This window comes from Hemitrygon akajei, chromosome 6, assembly GCF_048418815.1.
Source record: "Hemitrygon akajei chromosome 6, sHemAka1.3, whole genome shotgun sequence".
Lineage (NCBI taxonomy): Eukaryota > Metazoa > Chordata > Chondrichthyes > Myliobatiformes > Dasyatidae > Hemitrygon > Hemitrygon akajei.
Window position 1 is genome coordinate 88763005 of NC_133129.1, and position 27824 is coordinate 88790828.

General features: G+C 50.0%; 1 protein-coding gene across 2 annotated transcripts in view; it reads right to left on the reverse strand.

Annotated features, from left to right (window-relative positions):
* Positions 1 to 1581: 1581 nt before the first annotated feature.
* Positions 1582 to 27824, reverse strand: part of LOC140729236 (solute carrier family 2, facilitated glucose transporter member 4-like) — a 61945-nt gene continuing 35702 nt past the window's right edge. For both annotated transcript variants that reach the window (XM_073048786.1, XM_073048785.1), the window contains exons 4-11: positions 23522 to 23646; positions 23327 to 23442; positions 21585 to 21747; positions 18419 to 18606; positions 15270 to 15374; positions 13661 to 13762; positions 7681 to 7884; positions 1582 to 2727 (exon numbers count right to left, since the gene is read on the reverse strand). In XM_073048786.1, the coding sequence (XP_072904887.1) occupies positions 2521 to 2727; positions 7681 to 7884; positions 13661 to 13762; positions 15270 to 15374; positions 18419 to 18606; positions 21585 to 21747; positions 23327 to 23442; positions 23522 to 23646 (1210 nt within the window). In that variant the 3' untranslated portion in view covers positions 1582 to 2520. The remainder of the gene's footprint in view (positions 2728 to 7680; positions 7885 to 13660; positions 13763 to 15269; positions 15375 to 18418; positions 18607 to 21584; positions 21748 to 23326; positions 23443 to 23521; positions 23647 to 27824) is intronic.

A 27824-nucleotide genomic window follows, 5' to 3' on the forward strand; every position in this document is an offset into this window, starting at 1 on the left:
GTGGGAGCTGCGCTTGTCAGTCGAAAGTCGCTTCTACCGATTGGCCTGTTGAAGGATGCAGCAGCCCTTTCCCATTGGCTGCCGCGTGTGCCGCGGCACTGGTGTCCAGGTTTAGGCTGCTCGCGGCATAAGAATAACACGTGTGGGAGGCTCGGCCTCTTTATCTTCATCCCTGCGGCCGGCTTCAGGCTGAGGTCACGGCCGGTGCTGAAGAACCACTGGAAGGTACGCTGCAGAGGCAGGGGAGCCCGCACATGCTCTTAGCTAAGTATCTAAACACAAAAATACAACTGCAGACGCTGTGGATCAAAGAATACGTACACAACGCTGGAAGAACTCGGCAGGTCAGGCAGCATCCGTGAGAAAAGAGTAGCCAACGTTTCTGGCCGAGACCCTTCATCAGGAATGGGGGGGGGGGGGGGAAGAGAGGGCCGAAGCCCAGTAATAGAGATAGGGGAGGGGGTAGGGCCTAGAGGCGCCAGGTGGAAAACCAATCAGAGGAAAGATAAAGGGGGGAGGGAGAGGGGATAAGCATGAAAGAACTGTAGAGATAAAGAAGCAGAAAGTTGAAAGGGGAGAGAGGCAGAGAGGGACCTGGGATAGGGGAAGGGGGAGGGGGAGGGGAATTACCGTAAGTTGGAGAATTCAATGTTCATACCAAGGGGCTGGAGGCTACCCAGACGGTATATGAGGTGTTGCTCCTCCAACCTGAGTTTGGCCTCATCATGGCAGTAGAGGAGGCCATGTATGGACATATCTAGATGGGAATGAGAGGCAGAGTTGAAGTGGGTGGCAACCGGGAGGTCCTGTCTATTGTAGGTGCTCTACGAAGCGGTCCCCCAATCTGCGTCGGGTCTCGCCGATGTAGAGGAGGTCGCACCGGGAGCACCGGATGCAATAGACGACTCCAGCAGACTTGCAGGTGAAGTGATGCCTCACCTGGAAGGACTGTCTGCGGCCCGGAATGGTGGGAAGGGGGGAGGTGAGTTCTTCCAGCATTGTGTAGGTAGCTAAGTATCTGTTTGTTGAATTTCAGTATTGTAGTTTGTGTAACTGAGGGTGGCTTAGATGTTTGGTCGAATGTTTTACTGTTTGTCTGTAAATAAATGATTAATATATTTATTCAGAATCGGAGTTGTGAGCCTGCTGCCCCGTAACAAGCAGATGAATCTAGGGGCCACTAGTTCTGGGTAAAAAGATGGATGTTGAGGAACTGGACCTTGCCCCGGAGGGTGGCGTGCCCAGGGAGTGGGGGAGAGAACCCACTCCACGTTTTATTGATTTATTTAGCGATACAGAGCGGAGACGCCCCTCCGACCATTTAAGCCACACCACCCCAGTGACTACTCCACAACCCCAACTAATCCTAGCCTAATCACGGGACGCGGGCTGGGGAGCTTGGCTGCAACCAGCACAACTGATGGACAGAATGGCCTCGCTTTACAGCAAAACAGCAAATGGGGAGGGTAGGGGGGAATGCGAGAACTGGGTGGGGTGGCCTGGCATCTGGGAATATCCATGCAAAACAGAAGGATCTAATCCAACATCTAGAATTAAATATATAAAACACAAGATGCAGAATTTTTAAAAAAGTAAAATTTTAATAAAACTGCAGAAATTCAGCAGGGGTTTGAAATAGGTGTGTGCGTTTTTGAGGTGAAGAGGTCAAGAGATGCCAAAATCATCATCTCTTCCTCCATTTGAGATATACACACACACACACACGCACACATATACACACACACACACACACACACAGACACAAACTTACACACACACACACACACACAGACACACACTTACACACACACACACACAGACACACACTTACACACACACACACACACACACACACACATACAGACACACACGCTTTGTTTGTTACCACATTCAACTTTCTCTCTCCCCCTTGCTCTCAATCTCTTGCACACTCTGCCCATCTCCTTCTCACTCCTGCACACTGCCCTCTCGCACATGCCTGCATACTCTCTCTCCCTCACTCACACATCCTCTTTTTCACATAGAATTTGCACTCTCTCACTCACACTTTTCTCTCTCTCTCAAGCACACACACCCACACACTCGATATCTCTCTCTGACATACAATCTGCTCTCTCACTTGCTCATCCACACACATCTTCTTTCTCTCTCTCTCACAAGTACACACACACACAGTGCCTCTCTCTCCTGCTCACTCTAGCACACAGACAACACTTTCTCTAACATAACATTTTCTATCTCTCATGTTCTTTCACACACAATCTGTCTCTATCACTGTCTCTTTCTCATACACACTCACACTCTCTCTTCCACAATCTCACTTGCACACACAATCTCTCTCGCATTCACTCTTTCACTAATGTATTTTCTCTCTCCCTCCCATCCTCTCCCGTCTCCCACACATACAACACTGTCTCTCTCTCTCCTACCCCTCCCTTCTCCCCCCACTCTCTCTACTCCTTCCTTCCCCCTCTCTCTCTACCCTTCCCTTCCCTCTTTCTCACTCACTCTCTCCATCTCTCACACAGCGGAGTTGTCATCCAAATACTCCAGTTCTGTGCCGTGCTGCTTGAACTCGTGGTCGAGGAGCGAGGGGTTGCGGCGGAAGGCTGAGGCGATCTGGTCGAAGGTCTTGCCCCGGGTCTCCGGAACTTTAAAGTAGGTGAAGATGAAGAACCCCAGGAGCATCAGGGCAAAGATGAGGAACACAAAGGGGCCACACAACTCCTGCCAGCGGAAAAAGAGAGAGAGGGAGCGTTATTCATCATGATCTTATTCAGCATAACTCATTAATTATTATTTTTGATATTTCCAGTTTGTCTTATTTTACACTTCGGTTGGCAGTCTTGCCTGTGTGTGATTTCCCACTGATTGAGTTTCTTTGTTCTACTGTGAATGCCTGCAAGAAAATGAATCTCAAGATGGTACACAGTATACTGTACCTACTTTGAACTTCAGAGTCACAGAGTTCTACAGCACAGAAACAGGCCCTTGGTCCATCTAGTCTGTGCTAAACTATTAATCTGCCTATTAACCTGCACCAGGACCACAGCCCTCCGTACCCCGACCATCCACGTACTTATCCAAACTTGTCTTAAAAGTTGACTTTGAACCCACTTCCACTGGCAACTTGTTCCACACTCTCAACCACCACCCCGACTGAAAAAAATTGCCATGTTCCCCTCAAACTTTTCACCTTTCACCCTTAACCCATGACCTCAAGTTCGAGTCTCACCCAGCCTCAGTGGAAAAGCCTGTTTGCGTTTACCCTTTTGATGTCTCTCACAATTCTGTATATTTCTATCAAATCTCCTCTCTGTCTTCTACACTCTAGGGAATAAAGTCCTAGCCTATTTAACCTTTCCCTATAACTCAGGTCCTCAAGTCCTGGCCACATCCTGGTAAATTCAGTCTTTTTTACACCTTCCCTGTAGGTAGGTGACCAAAACTGCACATAATTGGCCTCAGCAACATCTTGTACAACTTCAACATGACACCCCATCTCCTGTACCCAATACTGTGATTTATGAAGGACAATGTGGCAAAAGCTTATCTACCTGTGATGCCACTTTCAATGAATTATGGATCTGAATTCCCAGATCTGTCTGTTCTACCATGCTCCTACCATACTGTTCTCGATGGATGGTCCTCCCCAACAGCAACACCCCACACTTGTCTGCATTAAATTCCATCTGCCATTTTTCACCCCATTTTTCCAGCTGGTTCGGATCCTGCTGCAAGATTTGATAGTCCTCCTTGCTGTCCACTGCACCCCCTATCTTGGTGTCATTTGCAAATTTGCTGATCCAGTTAATCACATTATCATCCTGATCATTGATGACAAACAATAATGGACCCAGCACCGATCCCTGTGGCACTCTGTTAGTTACAGACCTTCAATCAGAGAGGCAACCATCTACTATCACCCCCTGGCTTCTCCTACAAAGCCAATGTCTCATCCAATTTACTACCTCATCTTGAATGCCAAGCGACTGAACCTTCTTGACCAACCTCTCATGCAGGACCTTGTTAAAGGCCTTGCTAAAGTCCATGTCAACAACATCGAGTGCCTTCTTATCATCAATTTTCCTGGTAACTTCCTTGAAAAACTCTTTAAGATTAGCTAGACACACCCTACCATGCACAAAGCCATGTTAACTACCCTTAGTCGGTCCATGTCTATCCAAACACTTATATATCCGGTCTTTTAGAACTTTGACAGGGTTATGAGGAGTGTTTGATGGTTTTGGGCCTGTGTAAGGAAAGAGTTAACTGTGACTCCCCCTTGGTACATACCGAAATAAAATAGAACTTGGAAGACAAAACGGCGTGATTGGAATGTGGTGATAGTCTGGAACAATCCATATGCACAGACGCAAATCCCTGAGATGAGATACCGGAGATAATGTTTTCCTCTTTACAGACCTGTTGTCCCTGTTCACCTAATTATGTGTCTGGGCTGAAGGTCACAACAGATAAGGTGGTGCAGCTGGATGGAAAAGTATGGATGGCGAAAATCGTTTTGAAAGGATCTTGAAGGACATAAAAAGGAGTGTGTACAGCATGTGGGGAAAAGCTTCTCTTGGGCTAGGACAGGATCAAATGCCAGTGCCAAGTTGGAGAAGATAGGCACAGGTATGATGAGAAGGTGAAAGTATGAGGGAGCAGGACGGAGAGAAAATATGAGGGAAAGAGAGGGAGGGAGAGGGAAACTGAGTGAGCAAAAGAGAGAAAGGGAGAGGGAAAGAGAGAGAGGGATGGAAAGAGGGAGAGAGTGATAGGGAGACAGAGAGAGGGGGGCCTCCCTCAGACGCAAAGGGGAAGAGTTTTCTCTTGGGCTAGGTCAGAACCAAATGCTGGTGCTAAGAGTTGGAGAAGATAGGGCTGTACAATGAGATGGTGAGAGTATGTTGAGAGTGAGAGAGTGGGGGGAGAGGGGTGTGAGGAAGATGAGGGGGAATGGAGGAGGCATGAGGGGGAAGGGGAGAGGGAGGAGGAGAGAGGGGGTGAAGGGGGTGGGAGGGGAAGAGGGAGAAGGAAGGGAAAGGGGGAATGGGGAGAGAGGTTGATGGGTGAGAAGGGGAGGGGAAAGAGAGGGGGAAGACAGGGAGAAGGGGAGGGGGAAGAGAGGGGGGAAGACAGGGAGAAGGGGAGGGGGAAGAGAGGGGGAAGACAGGGAGGGGAGGGGGAAGGGGGAGTATAGAAAGGTCTTTATTTAAAACACAGATGAGGAGGAATTTCTTCAGCCAGAGGGTGAGGGTGTATCTGGGAAATTCATTGTCACAGATGGATGTGGAGGCCAGGTCACTGGATAAATTTAAAATGGAGGCTGATAGGTTCTTGTTTAGTAGGGGTATGAAATTTTACAGGGAGAAGGCAGGAGAATGAGGTTGAGAGGGAAAATACACTCAGTGGCCACTTTATTAGTTCCAAAGTTCAAAGTAAATTTATTATCGAAGTATGTATACCATATACAACCAAGAGATTTATCTTAAGGTAGCTCTTGTATTTAATACACTGAGTATATGTTCATGGTCTTCTGCTCCTGTAGCCCGTCCACTTCAAGGTTTGACGTGTTGTGCATTCGGAGATGCTCTTCTGCACAGCACTGGTGTAACGTGTGGTTATTAGAGTTACTGTCACTCTCCTGTCAGCTTGAACCGTCTGGCCATTCTCCTCTGACCTCTCAATGACAAAACAGAAATGTCGCTCACTGGATGTTTTCTGTTTTTAGCACCATTCTCTGAAAACTCTGGAGATTGTTGTGTGTGAAAATCCCAGGAGATCAGCAGTTCTGGAGATACTCAAACCACCAACAATCATTGAGGTTGAAAGTCACTTAGGTCACATTTCCTCCCCATTCTGATGTTTGATCTGAACAACAACTGAACCTTTGACCATGTCTGCATGCTTTTATATATTGAGTTGCTGCCACATGATTGGCTGATTGGATATTTGCATTAACAAGCAGGTGTACCTAATAAAGTGGCCATTGAGAGTAAATCAGCCATGATGGAATTGCAGAACAGACTTGATGGGCTGAATGGCCTAATTTCCTCCATGTTTTATTCTAAAGTATTTTTTCTTGTGAATATTGTGTCTCTGATGTGATATGCCTGTGAAGTTGCTGCAAGCTCTTTATCCTCTGGGTCTGAATCTTGGAGCTCACTAACCTCCTCCCCCCACCCCCCCCAGACAGGCCTCCATGTCTGAATCTCAGAGCTCCCCAACACCCCCTCCCTCCATGAGTATCAGGCCTTGGTCTGAATCCTGGAGCTTCCCAATACCCCGCACCACCAGCAGCGAGGGGGCACGGTCACCAGAACTGCAATGGTTCAAAAAGGCAGCTCACGTCCACCTCCTCGAGGGGCAGTTCGGGCTGGTCTTGCTTTGATGCCCAGATTCCGTTACCAGGGAAACACAACCAAAGGCACCCCTCCTCTTCACTGTATCAACACCTACTACTTCCCCAACTCTCTCGCGCGCCTGGTACTCTTGTTCCTCTTCCCCCCTCTATATCTCCCGCTCTCTCTCACATTTACACTGTCTGTCTGTATTTCTCTCTGTCCCACTCTCTCTGACACTGTGTGTCTCTTTCTGTTCTGCCCCCCCTCTGTCCCTCATCCCTCTCTCTGTCCCATCGCTCTCTCTCTGTCCCATGTCCCCCCCTCTCTCTCTGTCCCCTGTCCCTCTGTGTCCCCAGTCCTCCCCTCTGTCCCCGTCCCTCTCTGTACCCTGTCCCCCCCTCTCTCTCTCTCTCTCTCTCTCTCTCTGTCCCCAGTCTCTCTCTCTCTCTGTCCCCTGTCCCTCTCTCTCTCTCTCTCCCTGTCCCATCCCCTCTCTCTGCCCCCTGTCCATCCCTCTCTCTCTGCCCCCTGTCCCCCTCTCTCTCTGCCCCATTCCTCTCTCTCTCTCTGCCCCCCTGTCCACCCCTCTCTCTCTGTCCCCTGTCCCCCCTCTCTCTCTGTCCCCTGCCCCTCCTCTCTCTGTCCTTCTCTGTCTGTCCCTCTCTTCCCATCCCCCTCATCACTTTTTTCTCCCCCCTCTATTTTTGCTCTAACCTCCTCACTCTTTCTCTCTTGCCTTTCCCTTTCTCCTTTCCCCTTTCTCACTCTCCCTCCTTTCATCCATCTTCACTTTTCCTCTCCCCATCCTCTCTTTCAATTCCCCCTCCGTTCTGCACTCTCTCCATTCCGCACACTTTGTTCCCACCTCTCCCTATCTCCCTTCTCTCTTTATTGCACTCCAACTTCTTTCTACATCTTAGATTTTCTCCCTCCCTCCATCCCCTCTCTCCTTCCCCTTCTCTCTGGCTCAGTTCCTCATTTATTCCTTATTTACTCCCTCTTTCCCATTCCCTCCTCTCTCTCTTTTGCTCTCCCTCCCTCTCTACATCACTTCCTTCCCTCTCCCTCCTTCCCCCTCCCCATTTCTCCCTCCATCCCCTTCTCCCCACTTCCCACCCTCTTCTCCATGCCTCTCTCTCCCCTTCGCCTCTCCCAGTCCCCTCTCCCTTTTCCCTCCCTTTCTCTCTCCCCACTCTTTCTCCCCTTTCCCACCTCTTCCCCTCTCCCTCTCTCACCCTTATCTCTCTCCCTTCTCTTTCTCTCTCCTCCCCCACTCCTGCTCTCCCCATCCCTCTTCCCCCTCCCTTTCTCCCCTCCCCCCCACCAGACCTACCACGATGTACTGGAATGACATTCCCACGAGGAAATTGGAGCTCCAGTTGGTGAAGCCAGCGATGGCGAAGGCGGCCGGCCGAGGCCCTTGGCTGAAGAGCTCGGCCACAATGAACCAGGGGATGGGGCCTGGGCCCACCTCGAAGAAGGCCACAAAGCCGAAGATCCCCACGGTGCTGACGTAACTCATCCAGGGCAGCTTGTTCTGTGCAGAGGGACGAGGATACCGTCACAATCGGGACAGGCAAGACAGGTGATCGTGGTTAGGCTAACACAACTGGGAGTGTCTAATGGCAGGGTCTTAGGAGAGCATTAACCACAGCACAGGAGGAGACCTTCAGACTGTAATATAGTACAAACTAATTAAATTAGTGATCAAATGTCCAATTAATGCCTTCAGCCCACACAATTCCATATACTTCCTGCACATTTATGCACACTTGAGCTTATCTGTCTCTACCACCCTGTTTATGCCTCCCATAATGTTATAAACCTCTCTCAGAGCTCCTCCTCAGCTTTGCCATTCCAGAGCAAACAACCCAGGTTTGTCCAGGCTTTGGAGACGGTGCAGAAGAGGTTTAAAGTCAAATCAACTTTAATGATAGTTGAAATCACCCAAACCAGGACACTGTCTGGTTTAGAGGGCATGTGCTATCATGAGAGGCTGGATCAACTTGGACTGTTTTCTCTGGAGTGCCGGAGGCTGAGGGGAGATCTGACAGAGGCTTAAAAGATTATGAGAGGCATAGATAGAGTGGACAGGGAGTATCTGTTTCCCAGGGTAGGAATGTCTAACACTGGAGGGCATGCATCGGAGGTGAGAGGGGGTAGGTTCAAAGGGGATGTGAGGGGCGAGTCTTTTACTCAGAGAGGGGTGGATGTCTGGAATGTGCAGTCTGGTGTAGTGGTAGAGGCAAATACATTAGAGGTTTATAAGAGATGTTTGGATCGACACATGGATGTGAGGAAGATGGAGGGATATGGACATAGTTTAGGTAGAAGGGATTAGTGTTTGGGTGTTTCTGATTTGCTTTTTAGCTGGTTCAGCACAACATCGTGGGCCGAATGGCCTGTTCCTGTGTTGTTCTATGTTCTCTCCTTGTAGCACATGCCCTTTAAGCCAGTTAGCATCCTGGTGAACCTCTTCTGAACCCTCTTCAAAGCCCCAACGTCCTATAATGGGATGACCAGAACCATATAGATGGATAGATAGATAGATAGATACTTTATTCATCCCCTTGGGGAAATTCAACATTTTTTCCAATGTCCCATACACTTGTTGTAGCAAAACTAATTACATACAATACTTAACTCAGTAAAAATATGATATGCATCTAAATCACTCTCTCAAAAAGCATTAATAATAGCTTTTAAAAAGTTCTTAAGTAGTTTACTTAAATACATTAATATTACATTACATTAATATTAACTTCAGCTACCGATGTTATACTCTCCAGTACTTTGCCCACGACAGAGCCCGCCTTCCTTACCAGCTTATTAAGACGTGAGGCGTCCCTCTTCTTAATGCTTCCTCCCCAACACGCCACCACAAAGAAGAGGGCGCTCTCCACAACTGACCTATAGAACATCTTCAGCATCTCACTACAGACATTGAATGACGCCAACCTTCTAAGGAAGTACAGTCGACTCTGTGCCTTCCTGCACAAGGCATCTGTGTTGGCAGTCCAGTCTAGCTTCTCGTCTAACTGTACTCCCAGATACTTGTAGGTCTTAACCTGCTCCACACATTCTCCATTAATGATCACTGGCTCCATATGAGGCCTAGATCTCCTAAAGTCCACCACCATCTCCTTGGTCTTGGTGATATTGAGACGCAGGTAGTTTGAGTTGCACCATATCACAAAGTCCTGTATCAGTTTCCTATACTCCTCCTCCTGTCCATTCCTGACACACCCCACTATGACCGTGTCGTCAGCGAACTTCTGCACATGGCAGGACTCCGAGTTATATTGGAAGTCTGATGTGTACAGGGTGAACAGGACCGGAGAGAGCACGGTCCCCTGCGGCGCTCCTGTGCTGCTGACCACCGTGTCAGACCTACAGTCTCCCAACCGCACATACTGAGGTCTATCTGTCAAGTAGTCCACTATCCAATCCACCATGTGAGAGTCTACTCCCATCTCCGTTAGTTTGTGCCTTAAGATCTTGGGCAATATTCCAGATGCAACACAAGTTCCCAACACTTGAACTCAATTTCTCGATTTATCAGTCCCTGCGGCCACTTTCTAGGGAGTGTTGGACACCGATGTTTTTTTGATACTTTTTATAAGATGAATTAATGTAAGACTTAAGCTGCAGTTTAATCGTTTGTACCTTTAACAAACTCGAGTACTTTTCACAGTATGTGGTGGTTCATCCCCACTCACTGGCAGAAAACGGTATAGCAGCTAAACAAACAGTTTATCACCTTCAAACAACACACACAAAATGCTGGTGGAACACAGCAGGCCAGGCAGCATCTATAGGGAGAAGCACTGTCGACGTTTCGGGCCGAGACCCTTCGTCACCTTTTATCACCTTTCTCATTTTTTCATTGGCAAAGTGTCAGCACATTACCCACATGATGTAACTGTACAACCATTAATTGGTTTATTCTTATCTAACTAAGGAATATTTCTTAGTTCGATTATAAAATGATGGATTTTTCAGGGGTGCCATCTTTATTCTCTTTCATCTTCGGCTTCCGACTGCTTTTCATTCATCTCAGCTTTGTTTCTCAGCCCGTTATTTAGTTTGCATAGTATTTATATATTTGTCTGTACTCTAAAATAAGTGATCATTAATAATTTAAGACTCCTCGGCATTCAGCTTGCATTTCTAGAGTGTTAAAGACTTGGACCCCAAAAGTCTGTCTGCACATTTACCAGGAGTGCTGTGTACGCAGGGCCCTTAGTATTACCAAGGATCCCACCCATCATCCAGCATCCTCTTTGACTTTCTACCATCAGGCAGGAGACTCCGATGCTGAAAGACAAGAACGGTCAGGATGGGAAACATTTTCTTCCTTCAGGCCATTAGGTTTCTGAACTCCCTGCCGCATCACATTCGAAGTGCCACCTAATAATTTGTACCGTACCCAATGATATTTAATTTAATGCACTTTACTGTTTATTTATGCATAAATCATTTGTTGATTCAATTCTCACTTTCCTAGTTACTGTGTGTTATATGTGTACTACAGTGCTTTACACCCTGGTCCAGAGAAACACTGTCTTGTTTGACGGTACACATGTATATAGTTAAATGACAATAAACTTGACTTGACATCTACACTGTTAAGGGTCCTGCCTTTAACAGTGCACTGTCCTTTCTGTACAGAGACAGCCTTGTGTCCGAGTCCATGGCTCCCTGAAATTGGTGGCCTAGGGCAATGAAGAACGCTTTTGGCACACGTCTCTTCACAGGTCAAGCTGCTGAACCTAAGAGTCTGGGACACCACACTGCGCTGAGAAAATGTTAGCTATAGTGTGTACTTCTGACGGCCATACAACAAGAAAACGGTGGTAGCATTGGAGAGAGTACGGAAGAGGCTTGCCATTGTGGTTCAGTGATTTGACAGTTAATCTAATATCAGAGACTATACACAGTGCCTGGAACGGAAGGCTGATGTAATATGGAGAGATGAGATAGGCTGGGTTTGTTCTTAAATACGAGGAAGTCTGCAGATGCTGGAAATCCAGAGCAACACACACAGGAACTCAGCAGGTCAGGCAGCATCTATGGAAATGAATAAATACCAACGTTTTGGGCCGAGACCCTTCTCCAGGACAGAGAAGGCAAAAGGACAGGGGGAGGGTGAAGAGGCTGGCTGGAAGGTGACAGGTGAAGCCAGGTGGGTGGGAAAGGTCAAGGGCTGGAGAGGAAGGAATCTGATCGGAGAAGAGAGTGGACCATGGGAGGAAGGGAAGGAGACCGAGAAGGACACCTCTTTAACTGGGACACTGCCACAGGCAAACACAAAGTAGACATGACAATTTTTAGAAACTTGATTCTCTTCTGATAACTCTATAAACAAACTTATTGAGATAGATGCCATCGACGAACCCCTGTGAGCCAAAGAGATGCGAGCCAATAGAATTCAAAGGTCAACTCAAGGGACAACCAATCAGGGCCAAGGCAAGCCTGTATAAACAGAAGCATTCCCAGAGAGAACCATTTATCTTTGCACTTCTATCTTTGGCGGGGGGGGGGGGGGCGGGGGTTGGTAGTTTTCATTTTAAAACTTTACTAAGTTACAGAAGTGACTTTAATTCACAATATTGTCATTATTTATGATCTATAGGGCTTTTTGGGTTATTTTAGTTCGCATTGTCCAGTTACGGAAACTCAGTTGTGATGTGGGAAGGAAATCTCGTCGCTGATTGGCTGTGTGACGTGGTCTGGAACTTTGCCTGCATCGGCTCATAATTTGTTTCCAAGAGCCAGATGTATTACCACTGACTTGAATGACATGAAATGTGTTGTTTAGGGAACTGCCACAGGAGATGGACTTCAACCTGAAATAGTGTGAAGTGATTCACTCTGGAAGATTGAAAGTACAGGGTACAGGGTTAATGGCAGGATTCTTAGCGGTATGGAGGAACGGAGGGACTTTGGGGTCCAAATGCACAGATCCCTCAAAGGTGCTGCACAAGCTGATAGGTGGTTAAGAAGGTGTATGGTGTGCTGGTCAGGGGACTGAGTTCAAGAGCTGTGAGCTCTCTAAAACCCTGGTTAGACCACATTATTGTGTTGCCTCATCATAGGAAGAATGTGGGAGCTCCAGAGAGGGTGCAGAGCAGATTTGGAAGCTCCTGCCATGGAGAGGGAAGCCCTGAACACCGACAGAGATGGGGGACGTTCTGCTCCGATCTGACGGCATCCGTTAGTCTCGCGAGACCATGGATCTGTGCCTGGAAAGTCCACCTCCAGTCGGAGGGCGTTCACTGCTGCCCTAAACACCAGACATCGAGGACGAGGATGAGAGGAGATTTACCAGGACGCTGCGTGGGTTAGAGAGCATGTCGAAGGTTGAGTGAACTCGGGCTTTCCATTTGCAATGGAGGAGGGTGAGAAGTGACTTGATAGAGGACAGCTGGAGACTTCTCCCAGGGCGGCAATGGCTATTATGAGGGGACGTCATTTTAAGGTGATTGTGGGGTGGGGGGGTGGTTATCAGAGGTAGGTTTTTTTTAAAACTGAGAGTGGTGGGCGCATGGAACACACTATCAGGGGTGGTGGTAGAGGCTGAAACTTTAGGGCCATTTAAGATAGTCTTTCAATTCTCTTTCACCCATGTGCCTATGTGGGAGGGAAGGGTTAGCTTGATCTCCGAGTAGGTTAAAGGTCGGTGCAACATTGCGGGCCAGAAGGCCTGTACTGTGCTGTGGTGTTCCATGTTCTGTCTGGGCCATGCCATTTTCTCACAGCCACCATCGGGCAGGAGGTACAGAAGCCTGAAATCTCACTCCCCCAGGATCAGGGACAGCTTCTTCCCTTCATCCATTCAGTTCTCAACCCCAATCACTACCTCAGCACACCACACTACGGCCACTTTGCAGCGCAGTAGACTTGATTTTTGTTTTATTCAAGTATTCTTGTATAATTTTGCATAATCTGTGTATAATTTGTCTTTCTTGTGAATGCTGTTAATGTAACACTGTGTGCCTATGATGCAGGCAAGTTTTTCAATACCCCCGTGCACGTGTGTACTTGTGCAAACGACTATAAACTTGACTTTGACTTTCTGACTTGGGGGAATTATTATCCAAGCTTGAGATGTGGTTCGGAGGGGACAGGAAGCTTCAGAAAAGGAAATTATTTCAAATCTGTAAGAAATGAACTTACTTTTATTTATAAAGAGCCTTTTAATAAATAAACAATAAAAATCATATAAATAAAAGAAATAACCCTCAAGAAGGGGGGCAGTACATTATTTGAAGAGCAAAAAAATTCGGCCAATTGGGCGGGCTCTTACTTACCAGCAGCGTCAAGGAAACAGTCATCACTATGGCACAGGCGCACATCCCAGCCAATCCCAAGAGGTGAAGGGCCCGGCGGCCCATCCTCTCCACGAGGAACAGCTGCAGAACAGAAAGGGAGGGGGCTGTCATTCAACGGCTGACCTGCCTGAAGCCCCAGATGCTCCTCATCCCATGGCCTTTCATACACTTCCGCCTACAGTCCACTTTTCACCCAGAGGCCGGCCAGTGTCCGGAACAAGTTGCCAGGTCCAGTGCTGTGCAAGAGTCTGAGGCACATATCTAAAACCTAGTCTCCTCTACAGTCCATTGCTCTTCCATTCCTGGCCTCTTCCTCAACATGACCTCTTTAATTCATTTCTCAATACAAACTCCAGCACGTCGGTGGCTCACATGCTGTCCTAAGCCGACCTTTGCTTTAAATGCCTCCTTGCAGGTATCACAAACATGCCCCATGTCTAGATTTTCCTTTACATTTACCACTACCGCGAGCAATAGGATGGAGTTTGTCTATTTTTAGTGCGAGTTGCTTTAATGGATCTGATTTGGTGCTTTTTCTTCACATGGGGAAGAAAGGCTCCCATGGTGTTATAAATCTCACCACAATCTTCAATAGGGCACTTCTCAATCGGAAATGGAATGGGCACCATAACCACAGGCTTCCTTCCATCCCTGTCTCTTGTTTTTTTAAAATGTATATTTAAGACAGAGGTTGATAGATTCTTGATTAGTCAGGGCGTGAAGGGATATGGGGAGAAGGAAGGAGATGGGGCTGAGAGGAAAATTGGATCAGCCATGATGAAACAGCAGAGCAGACGCGATGGGCCAAATGGCTTCTGTATCTTATGGTCTCAAATATATACACAAAGACTTGGCCTCCACAGCTGCCTGTGGCAAAGGTTTCCACAGATTCACCACTCTCTGAATAAAGAAATTCCTCCTCATCTCCGTTCTAATGGATGTCCCTCTACTCTGGTCTTAGGCACCCACAGCGTAGGAAACATCCTACCTACATCCACTCTATCAATTCCATAGGTTTCAGTGAGGTTATCCTTCATTCTTCTGAATTCCAGAGAGTCATCAAAAGCTCCTGATATGATAAGACTTTCAATCCTGGAATCATTTTCATGAACCTCCTTTGAACCCTCTCCAGTTTCAGCACATCCTTTCTTAGATAAGGAGCCCAAAACCGCTCTCGATACTCCAAGTGAGGCCTCACCAGTCTCAACGTTACATCCTTGCTTTTCATATTCTAGTTCTCTTGAAATTAATGCTAATGTTACATTGCCTTCCTCACTACAAACTCAACCTGCAAATTAGCCTTGAGGGAATCCTGCACAAGGACTCCCAAGTCCCTTTGCACCACAGATTTTTAAATTTTCTCTCCATTTAGAAAGTAGCCTACGCTTTTATTTCTTCTACCAAACTGCATGACCATACACTTCCCGACACCTTAGTCCATCTGGCACATCCTTGCTCATTCTCCTCGTCTGTTTTAGTCCTTCTGCAGCCTCCACTTCCTCAGAACTACCCGTGTCTCTCAATCCCAGCATTACGTCCCCCGTGTCCAGGTCCCGGGGCAGGTTGCAATGTGCAGGGGAATACTCACAGAGAGCACAGTGAACACGGTGTTGATGATGCCAACTCCAATGGTGATGTATACCGGGTGTTCAATGCCCATCCCAATGAAGATGCTGGTAGAGTAATAAAACACCTGGGAGGGCAGAGAGGGGGGAGAGAGGGGGGGAGGGGGGAAGGGAGAGAGGGGGGAGAGAGGGGGAGAGAGGGGGGAGAGAGGGGGAAGGGAGAGAGAGAGGAAGGGGAGGGCAGAAAGGTGGGGGTAGGGAAGAGAGAGGGAGTGGAGTGGAGAGAGAGGGGGTGAGAAGGGGTGACAGGAGGTAAAAAGGGGGAGAGAGGAGGGTGAGAGGGAGAGGGGGAGGGGAGAGAGCAAGGAGGGAGAGAGAGTGGGGGAGGGAAGAGAGGAGGGGGCAGAGAGAAAATTAAAAAAAGATTATAATGGAACAGTAACAGGTTTTTTATTGTCAGATGTACTGAGATACAGTATTTGATACTGTGCTATCCGGACAGGCAATGCCTCGAGGCAGTGAAAAGAGAATGCAGGGTATGCATGTTACAATTACCCGGAACATGCAGAGCTGGCGGACAAACAAAATGCAAGTTCGACTGGGAGATCAAGTGCTCCTCTATTAGCGTGAGAGAGGTTCATTCCAGAGTTTGATAAAAGCTGGGATTGACAGCAAGGGGGAATCATTGGGAATGGGAATCGCGGCGAGTGCAATTCACTGGGAATAAGATTTGAGATTATCCGGATTGAGCGTTAAGGGGAAAGGGCTTCACAGGGAGCGGGGATTGTCAGGGAGTGGGATTCGCTGGGAAACGGCTTCACAGGGAGCGGGGATTGTCAGGGAGTGGGATTCGCTGGGAAACGGCTTCACAGGGAGCGGGGATTGTCAGGGAGTGGGATTCGCTGGGAAAGGGCTTCACAGGGAGCAGGGATTGGAGAGTGACGGGGAGTGACCGGGTTGGGTGAGAGTCACGGGATAGTGATCGGGTCAGGTGGGGGTTGCGGTGGAGAGTGACGGGGGAGTGACCAGGTCGGGTGGGGGTTGCGGTGGAGAGTGACGGGGGAGTGACCGGGTCGGGAGGGGGTCGCGGTGGAGAGTGACGGGGGAGTGACCGGGTCGGGTGAGAGTCACGGTTGAGAGTGACGGAGGAGTGACCGGGTCGGGTGGGGGGGTCGCGGTGGAGAGTGACGGGGGAGTGACCGGGTCGGGTGGGGATCACGGTGGAGAGTGATGGAGCAGTGATCGGGTCGGGTGGGGGTTGCGGTGGAGAGTGACGGGGGAGTGACTGGGTCGGGTGGGGGTCGCGGTGGAGAGTGACGGGGGAGTGACCGGGTCGGGTGAGTGTCACAGTTGAGAGTGACGGAGGAGTGACCGGGTCGGGTGGGGGGGTCGCGGTGGAGAGTGACGGGGGAGTGACTGGGTCGGGTGGGGATCATGGTGGAGAGTGATGGAGCAGTGATCGGGTCGGGTGGGGGTTGCGGTGGAGAGTGACGGGGGAGTGACTGGGTCGGGTGGGGGTCGCGGTGGAGAGTGACGGGGGAGTGACCGGGTCGGGTGAGAGTCACGGTTGAGAGTGACGGAGGAGTGACTGGGTCGGGTGGGGGGTCGCGGTGGAGAGTGATGGAGCAGTGATCAGGTCGGGTGGGGGTTGCGGTGGAGAGTGACGGGGGAGTGACCGGGTTGGGTGGGGGTTGCGGTGGAGAGGGACGGGGGAGTGACCGGGTAGGGTGAGAGTCACGGGATAGTGACCGGGTCGGGTGGGGGTCGCGGTGGAGAGTGACGGGGGAGTGACTGGGTCGGGAGAGAGTGACGGGATAGTGATCGGGTCAGGTGGGGGTTGCGGTGGAGAGTGATGGCGGAGTGACCGGGTCGGGTGGGGGTCACGGTGGAGAGTGACGGAGGAGTGACCGGGTCGGGTGGGGGTCGCGGTGGAGAGTGACAGGGGAGTGACCGGGTCGGCTGGGGGTCACGGTGGAGAGTGACGGAGGAGTGACCGGGTCAGGTGGGGATCACGGTGGAGAGTGACGGGGGAGTGACCGGGTCAGGTGGGGATCACGGTGGAGAGTGCTGGAGCAGTGATCGGGTCGGGTGGGGGTCACGGTGGAGAGTGACGGGGGAGTGACCAGGTCGGGTGAGAGTCACGGTGGAGAGCGACGGGGGAGTGACCAGGTTGGGTGAGAGTCACGGTGGAGAGTGACGGGGGAGTGGTTGGGTCAGGTGGGGGTCGCGATGGAGAGTGATGGAGCAGTGACTGGGTCAGGTGGGGGTCGCGGTGGAGAGTGACGGGGGGAGTGACCGGGTTGGGTGGGGGTCGCGGTGGAGAGTGACGGGGGAGTGACCGGGTCGGGTGGGGGTCGCGGTGGAGAGTGACGGGGGAGTGACCGGGTCGGGTGAGAGTCACGGTGGAGAGTGACGGGGGAGTGACCGGGTCGGGTGAGAGTCACGGTGGAGAGTGACGGGGGAGTGATCGGGTCGGGTGGGGGTCGCGGTGGAGAGAGATGGAGCAGTGATCGGGTCGGGTGGGGGTTGCAGTGGAGAGTGACGGAGGAGTGACTGGGTCAGGTGGGGTCGCGGTGGAGAGTGACGGGGGAGTGACAGGGTCGGGTGGGAGTTGCGGTGGAGAGTGACGGGGTAGTGATTGGGTCAGGTGGGGGTTGCGGTGGAGAGTGACAGGGGAGTGATTGGGTCAGTTGGGGGTTGCGGTGGAGAGTGACGGGGGAGTGAGCGGGTCGGGTGGGGGTTGCGGTGGAGAGTGACGGGGGAGTGATCGGGTCGGGTGGGGGTCGCGGTGGAGAGAGATGGAGCAGTGATCGGGTCGGGTGGGGGTTGCAGTGGAGAGTGACGGAGGAGTGACTGGGTCAGGTGGGGTCGCGGTGGAGAGTGACGGGGGAGTGACAGGGTCGGGTGGGAGTTGCGGTGGAGAGTGACGGGGTAGTGATTGGGTCAGGTGGGGGTTGCGGTGGAGAGTGACAGGGGAGTGATTGGGTCAGTTGGGGGTTGCGGTGGAGAGTGACGGGGGAGTGAGCGGGTCGGGTGGGGGTTGCGGTGGAGAGTGACGGGGGAGTGAGCGGGTCGGGTGGGGGTTGCGGTGGAGAGTGACGGGGGAGTGACAGGGTCGGGTGGGGGTTGCAGTGGAGAGTGACCAGGTCGGGTGGAGGCCGCGGATACTCACAGCGTTGACGCCCGAGAGCTGCTGAGACAACTGCAGCATGACGGCAATGAAGAGGGGCTGCCGATAGGCTGGGCTCCTGAACAGCTGAGCGATGGTCACCTTCCGCTCCAGGTCCATTCTCCGTTTCTCTTCCTTCATCTCTGAGAGAGAATTGGAGACATCCTGCTGGCCCGTCAGTCTCCTCAAACCTGTGCACAACACCAGAGAACCAGGTTAAAGGTTACCTCACCATGGCAGGAGGCACGAGGAGTACTCCGAGGATAATGGCCGTTAGACAACACACACAAAGTGCTGGAGGAACTTGGCAGGTCAGGCAGCATCTATGGAGAGGAATAAACAGCCGAGGGGAATTCTGTCCCCCCTTGCCTGCACCCCTGCGAGTTCCCTGCCCGCTATATCACAGAGATCTTCTACTGTTGTCTCTATCTCCAAGCCCACTTCTTCGGCAAGACTTCCCACACTGATGACTCCTCCTATTCTTGGACACTTCACCCTGGTTTCTGCCTGCCCTGGATCTTTTCATCTTTAATTGACGACTAGTCACTGACCAGCTCAACCTCAGCACTTCCCTCTGCTCCTCGATCGGTACACTCCGCTCTCCGCACCAGTCCCAACCTTACCATCAAACCCGCAGACAAACGGGGTGCGTTGTGTTTGTAGTGTGGGGGACTGGCACCTACCTTGCTGAGGTCAGGCGGCAACTCTCAGACACCTCCTCAGAGCTGCTTCTCGAACGTGTGTCTGACTCCATCACCGACCTCATCAACTCTGGAGGACTCCCATCCACTGCCACTAAGCTCACCCCACACTGCTGACTTCTACCTCAGGTCCTACAAACCTGACTGGTCGGGGAGGCCTACTCCCGCCCCACAGACCTCGACTCCATTCTATCCCCCCCGGTTCAGTCCCTTCACATCTACATCCACGACACTTCACGTGCCCTCCAATTCCCTCACCCTGACCACCTCATTTTCACCATGAATGTCCAGTCCCTATACACTTCCATACCCCATCAAGAGGGATTAAAGCTCTGCGCTTCCTTCTCAACAGGAGACCCAAACATTTCCTCCCCACCACCTCCCTCCTCCATCTAGCAGGCTGGTCCTCAAACTCAACTACTTTTCCTTTGGCTCCTCCCACTTTCTCCAAACTCAAGGTGTGGCAATGCCTGTCGTTTCACCGCTCACACAGAACAGCCCATGTTCCAAGCTTTCCCTGGTAACGCTCCCAAATTCTTCCTGCGTCACCCACGCTGAGCTCATCAGTTCCATCAACCTTCCCCCAAGTTACACCTTGCCCTTAAATTCACTTTCCCCATTTCTGATACCCCCCTCCCCTCTCTCCATCTCTGGATACCTTTAACAAGCCTACTGACTCTCTCAACCATCTCGACTATACCTCTTCCTGCCTTGTCTCCTGTAAAAATGCTATTCCTTTTTCTCAGTTCCATAGTCTCCCCCTGCATCTGTTCCCAGGATGAGGTTCTCCTTTCCAGGGCATCAGAGGTGTCCTCCTCCTTCAAAGAACAGGGTTTCCCTTCCTCCACCATTGATGCTGCCCTCACCCACACCGCCTCAATTTCCCGAACATCCGCGTTCACCCCATCTTCCCGCTGCCTTAACAAGGATGGAGTTCCTCTTGTCCTCACCTACCACCCCATGAGCCTCCACATCTGACACATCATTCTCTGCAACTTCCACCATCTCCAAGGGGATCCTACCACCAAATGCATCTTTACCTTTCCCCCATCTCCCAACCACTTTCCACTGGGATAGATCCCTCCATGTTTCCCTTGTCCATTCATCCCTCTCCACTGATCTCTGTCCCAGTACAAGGAGCCAAAGTGCTACATCTGCCCATTTACCTCTTCCCTCACCTCCATTCAGGCCCCCACCAGTCCCTCCAGGTGAGGCAATACTTCACCTGCCAATCTGTCTATTGTGTCTGGAGCTTCCAATGCGACCTCCTCTACATTGGTGAGATCCAAATTAAATTGATGGATCAAGCGTTCCCGCTCCGTCCGCCAAAAGTGGGAATTCCTGGAGGCCAAACATTTTAATTCCGATTCCCTTCCCTGTTCTGACATGTTGGCTTATGGCCTTCTCTACTGCAACAACGAGGCCATCATCAGGCTGCAGGAGCAACACCAGGTAGCCTCCAACCCCATGGCACAGACATCCATTTCTCCTTCTGCTCATTTTTTCTCTCCCCCCTTTCCCTTTTCTATTCCCTCTCTGGCCTCTTACCTCTTTCCTCACCTGCCTATCACCTCCCCCACCGGAGCCCCTCCTCCTTCCCTTTCTCTCATTGTCCACTCTCCTGTTAGATTCCTTCCTATCTGGCCCTTTACCTTTCCTACTCACCTGGACCTCATGATTCTGCCTTCTTCTACTACCCATAGCGCTTTCCCCTTACATTCCTTCTTCACCTCTCCTGCCTATCCCCTCCCTGCTTCCCCTTGATCTTTCCTCTGATTGGTTTTTCACCTGGTACCTTCCACCCTCCCCCCACCTTCTTTATAGGGCCCCTACCCCTTCCTCTTCAGTCCTGACGAAGGGTCGCAGCCCGAAACGTTCACTGTTCGTTTCCACGGATACTGCCGACCTGCTGAGTTCCTCCAGCGTGTTGCTTTGACCCCAGCATCCGCAGAGAATTCTGTGTTCAGGGCAGCGGGTTGAAGAGAGACTCTGAGACTGGTCCCAGAGGGGCCCGAATCTGAGTGAGACCTCAGGGCAGTGGGTTGGAGAGGAGACAGACTGTGCTAGAGGGGCCTAATAGCCTCCTCCCAAGCTGTGTTTGGCCACAGGAGTCTGAAGGTTTATAAACTTGCACAGCAAGGAAATAGGCCGATCAGCCCACTGGATCTGTTCTGACCGTCAGCCACCCATCTACACTGATGCTATTTCAGTCTCCCCACATTCCCATCCACTACCCCAGATTCTACCCCTCACTCACTCACTGGGGGGAGGGGTAACTGGTAATTTACAGCGGCCAATTAACCCACCGACCCCTCACAGTGTTGGGATAGGAGAGGACACCAGAGCAGCCTGGGGAACTCGTACAGCCACGGGGGGAATGCGCAAACTGCACACACAAACACATGCATGCACAGCGCCAGATGTCAGCATTGAACCGGTGTCTCTGGAGGGGGAAGATGTCCACTCACATATCTTGGCATTGCTCTCCTTGTTGCGCACGATGTAGAGGAAGCGGGGACTCTCCGGGCAGAGGGGAAGCAGGATTGCCTGAAGGAGGGCCGGTATCACAGTGACCGCCAGGAGCAACGGCCAGAGCTCGTCTGTCCCCAGGATGACGTCCAGGCCGAAAATCTGCCAGTAAATGCCACGGAAACATCTCCATTAGGTCTGGGCCTCAGCCTGCCTGTGTCCCCGGCAGCACCACTGGCCGTTAGTTCCAGTGTATCCCCACCAATATTTACAGATCCACCATCTTATTTGGATGCGTAACGGCTTGGTATGATAATCACTCTGCCTATAACCGTAAGAAACTGCGGAGAGCTGTGGGCATAGTTCAGCACGTCACGTGAACCATCCTCCCCTCCACGGACTGTCAACACTTCTCACCGCCTCAGTAAAGCAGACAACACGATCAAAGACCCCCTCCCACCTCAGAGAGTCTCTCTTCTTCCGTCGGACAAGGGATAGAAAAGTCTGGAAGAAAGTACCGTCAGGTTCGAGGACAGCTTCTATCACACTGTTATCAGACTCTTGTGGAAATATATTTGATAATTTGAGATTTTTTATGTATTTAATCTTGTAATGTGACAAAATGGAACCTGTATAATCCCAGAATGCTTTCTATATACTAAGTGTGTGTGTGTGTGTGTGTGTGTGTGTGACAGGAGGCGTGTAATGTCCTGATCATTGTTCACTGTGTAACTAAGGGGGTGGGGTGGGTGATGTTCTGTGCGGCCTTGAAGGGAAACAAGAGAGCAGCTGCTGGGTGGACGTGGGGGTGGGAACTGACTCAGCCAGAACAGCCAAAGAATTCTATAAATACGAACTTTATAAGCTGTAAAACGGAAAGCACCTGCAGTCTATTGTAAGAAGCGGTGGTGAACTTCAACTTGCAAGTAATAAACGCACTTTTGATCCACCCTGTGCTTTTCAGTTCTTTGTTATAAGACCTAGTGGAAGGCACACGGCACTCTTCAATGGATTTTTTGTCTGATAAGATGGACGCTTGTCCTCGCAATCTACCTCGTTGTGGGCCTTGTACCTTATTATCTGCCTACCCTGCACTCTCTCTGCAACTGTGACACTTCATTATTCATCCTGTTACTGTTTTCCCTCGTGACCTGTGACAATTGTAAGCTAATTATCTATTTACCCTGCTTTGACTGGTTATTTCCAACCATACTTACACTCGTGTCCTAGAAGGACCAGACCTTACAAAACTTGTTACCGGACTGTCTACCCCGAGACCATTACATCCAAAATTCCACAACCCTGACCCCAATGCCCTACATCCAGGTATTTTTTTGCCCTTCTCCCAAATTCTCCACCCCAGTGTCCTGGATCCGGTAACCCCCATGCAAGATTCAACAGTCTGATGTCCAAAATCCCAGCACTCTCTATCTCAAGGTCCTGTAAACAGCATTCCCAAATGCCTGTCATGATACCCCATATCCCAAGAATCCTGAAATTTCTTCCCCAGCTTCTATACTCTGATTCCGGCACTCCCAACTGCAATGCCACATATTCAACATTCCACGATTCCCTGCTGCAGGACTTTGCATCCCAGATTCCTAGACTCCCTTTACTATACCTGGGATTCCCTGTCCCAGAGCCCTGTATCTGAAGTTTCCAGACTTACAAGCACATCTGAGATCCCCAGTGTCCTGCACCCATTTCATCCCCATTGCACATTTGGAACCCAATGACAAACCTGAGCAATGAGGATCCCGGTGACGATGCCAAGTTGGTGCAATGTTCCCAACATTCCTCGTAAGCTGGTGGGCGAAATCTCTCCGATGTACATCGGGACCAGTCCGGAGCAGATACCTGCCGGGACACAGGACACCATTAGCTCCCGGGGTCCACCAATCGCAGGGAGGGGCTGGGAAATAGCCAGCCAACTCACCAGAATAAGCACCAATGACAAAGCGGCCGAGGATCAGCATCTCATACGATTGGCAGTATTTTGACAGCCCCATCAGTGTTCCTCCAATCAAAGCAAGGCTATTGTTGACCAGCATGGCTCGCTTCCTATTGGACAAAGTTACATGTTGGTGAGCCAATCAAAAGGCAACATGAAACAGAAGGACATTCGGACCCTTGAGCCTATTCTAATATTGACTGAAACCACAGCCAATCATTTACCTTAACACCATTTCCCCACCCTTTTTCCATACCTCCTTTAATAGCCAGAGATCTTTTCAACCCTATAAGGAATCAATAAGAACACAGGAAATTAGAGCATGAGTTGGCCATCTGGCTCATCGAATCTGTTCCGGCAGTAATGAAACGTATCAACTCCTGCCTGAGAAACAACTTGAATCTGCTCCAATTTACCTAACAGAGCAACGGGTGCCATCACATTGGCCCCTCACTCCACATTGGAGCATCTGCTCAGCCCAGAGACAAAGATCAGGATGCTCTTTATCGACTACAGCTCAGCATTCAGCACCATCATCCCCTCAGAACTAATCAATAAGCTCCAAGACCTGGGCCTCAATACTTCCTTGTGTCATTGGATCCTCGATTTCCTCACTTGCAGATCCCAGTCAGTTTGGATTGGCAGCAACATCTCCTCCACAATCTCCATCAGCACAGGTGGATTTCAAGGCTGTGTGCTTAGCCCTCTGCTCTACTCATTTTACACTGGTGACTGTGTAGCTAAGCATAGCTCCAATGTCATATTCATGTTTGTTGACGACACCACTGTTGCAGGCCAAATCAAAGGTGGTGATGAATAAACTGAAAATCTGGCTGTTGCCATAGCAGCAACCTCTCACTCAATATCAGCAAGACCATGGAGCCGATTAGAGACTTCGGGGGACGGGAACCAGAGAGGTTTCTCTTCATCAGATGATCAGAGGTGGGGAGGGTCAGCAACTTTAAATTCCTTGGTGTTATCGTTTCGGAGGGCCTGTCCTGGGCCCAGCATGCAAATGCAATTACAAAGAAAGCACGGCAGTGCCTCTACTTCCTTAGGAGTTTGTGAATATTTGGCACGACATCTAAAACTTTGACAAACTTCTATAGATGTGTAGTGGCGAGTATTTTGACTGGCTGCATCAGAGACTGGTGTGGAAACAGCAATACCATTGAATGGAAAATCCTACAAAAAGTAGTGGATATGGTCCAGGTAAAGCCCTCATCACCAGTGAGCACATCTACACAAAATGCAGTATCCATCATCAGGGACCTTCCCCACCCAGGCATGTTCTCGTCTCGCTGCCGCCATCAGGAAGAAGGTACAAGAGCCTCAGGACTCACCCCACCAGGTTCAGGAACAGTTATTACCTCTCAACCATCAGGCTCTTGAACCACAGGGGATAACTACACTCAACTTCACTTGCCCCGTCATTGAAATGTTCGCACAATCTATGGACTCACTTTCAAGGACTCCACATCTCATGTTCTCAATATTTATTGCTTACTTATTTATTAATATTATTTCTTTTGTTTTTGTATTTGCACAGTTTGTTGTCTGTTGTACGTTGATGCAACACCCAAGTTGGTGTGGTCTTTCAACGATCCTGCTGTGGTTATTACTCTGTGGACTTATTGAGTATGGCTACAAGAAAGTGAATCTCAGGGTTGGAAACGGTGACATATGTACTTTGATAATAAATTTGTTTTGAATGTTGAACTTCCAAAAGTAGTTTTTCATCATCTCTGTCCCAAATCCACTCCCCTGAATCTTGAGGCTATGTCCTCTCATTCTAATCTGACTTCCCAGTGGCAACAGCTTTGCTGACTCTATCTTATCTAGCCACATCGTGATTTTATACGGTTCTATAAAATATCCTTTCATTCTTCTGAATTTTAATGAGTATAGAACCAGACTCAATCTCTGCTCATCGGGCAATCCCCACACCACCACCCCCACCTCCGGAATCAACCTGGTGAACGTCCAAGGGTAGAGTCTCACTAATTCTCTGAGGTCACCCTGGGAGACATCGTCATCATCGGCCTCTCTCAGCCTCCTCCAACAATCACCAAGGTCACGATATTCGAGCTCAGTACCACTCTTCCCTGTCCCTATGTCCCGATCCCTTGAACATGCAGAAATCTCCCGCAGATTCACCTCTCTATGCACGAGAGAGTCAGAACGAGAATCAGGCTTATTGCTACTGACACGTGTCAGGAAATTGTAGTGCAAGGTATAAAAATGCCCATCAACGACAAAAAAAAGTGCAGAAGACAGTTAGTGTTCATGGGTTCGCTGACCGTTCTGGAATCTGATGGAGGAAGGGAAGAAGCTGTTTCTAAAATGTTGAATATGGGGTCTCCAGGCTCTGTACCTTCATCCTGATGAGAAGAGGGATGTCCAGAGTGGTGAGGATTTTCACCGATGGACGCTGCCTTTTTGAGGCATGTCCTCGATGGCGAGGAGGGTTGTGCCCATGATGGATCTGCCTGAGTCTATAACAATCTGCAGTCTCTTGTGATCCGGTGCATTGGAGCCTCCAGAGCAGGCAGTGACGTAACCAGTCAGAATGCTCGTCATCTGTAGAAACTTGCTAGAGTCTTTGTTGACACACCAAATCTCCTCAAACTCCTAATGAAACATAGCCGCTGACATGCCTTCTTCGCGTTTGCATCGAAGTGTTGGGCCCAGGATAGATCCTCCGAGATGTGGACACCCAGGAACTTGAAGCTGCTCACCCTTTCCACCACCTACCCTTCAGAGAGGTCTGTCAATGGGAAGCCAGAAGAACACACACCAGACCCTCAGTGAGGCTTCCTCCTTCCTGAAATCCACAATCAGTTCCTTGGTGTTGCTGATGCTGAGCCCAAGGTTGTTGTGGTGACTCCACTCAACCAGCTGATCTACCTCACTCCAGTATGCCTCCTCACTGCATGTCCTCTACCAATCTTTGTCCTAAATGGCCTTCCTGTCATTGTGAGTCTCAGACTCCTCAACTGGGGAGAAATGTCATCACTACGTCCTGCTCTCAGGCCCAGAGGGGCAAGTCACACTTTACCGTGGGCTCATCTCTGGTTGTCCAACCAAAACGTAGAGTGCAATTGTACAAGACGTTGGTGAGACCACATTTGTGGAGTACTGTGTACAGTTTTGGTATCGGAAAGGCAGAGTGCAAAGGAGATTATGAAGTTGCCTGGGCTTGAGGGTTTGAGTTACAGGGATAAGTCATAGAAGCAGAATTAAGCCATTCAGCCCACTGAATCTGCTCCACATTCCATCCCAGTAGATTAATTATTCCGCTTAACTTCATTCTCCTGCCTTCTCCCCGTAACCCTTTACGCCCCGACTAATCAAAAACCTATCAACTTTCACCCTAAATATACTCAATGACCTGGTCTGCACGGCCGTCTGTGGCAATGGATTCCACAGATTCACCACCCTCCGGCTAAACTGTGACTCTTGCGAAATTCCTCCCCCTCTCTGTTCTAAAGGGAATGTCCTTGAATTCTCTTCTCTTATTATATTATTTATTTATGACCTTATTTTCTCCTTCATCTGCCTGAAGAGCAAAGGGTGAGGGGGAGGTATCAGCCTCAGATGATGACGAGGAGGTGTACAGGAGTGAGGTAGATCGGCTGGTTGAGTGGTGTCACAGCAACAACCTCTCACTCAACGTCAGCAAGACCCAGGACTTGACTGTGGACTTCAGGAAGGGCAAGTCCAGCTTCAGATTTGTTTATCAATCATGGAGACATCAAAACTCACAGTGAAATGTGGCACTGTGCGTTGACAACCAACACAACCTAAGGATGTGGTGGGGGCAGCCCGCAGGTGTGCCACACATTCCGGTGCCAACACAGCGTGCCCGCAATGTTCAGTCTAACACTGGAGTGGCACGGTAGTGTAGTGGTTAGCTCAATGCTTTACAGTACAGGGTTCAATTCCCACCGCTGCCTGTAAGGAGTTTGTACGTTCTCCCCGAGACTGAGTGGGTTTCCTCCGGGTGCTCCAGTTTCCTCCCACAGTCCAAAGACGTACCGGTTGGAAGGTTAATTGGTCATTGTAAATTGTCCTGTGGTTAAATTGGGGGGTTGCTAGGCAGCACGGCAACAAAGGGCCAGAAGGGCCTGTTCTGTGCTGTATCTCAACAAAGAAATAAAGCAAGAACGGCAACAGTAAAGAAGCCCCTTTCCCACCCACTCACACACACAAACACTCCGGACCTACAATCTCCAGTCCTCACTGGAAAGGACATCAGCATCTCAGAGGATCTGTCCTGGGCCCATGC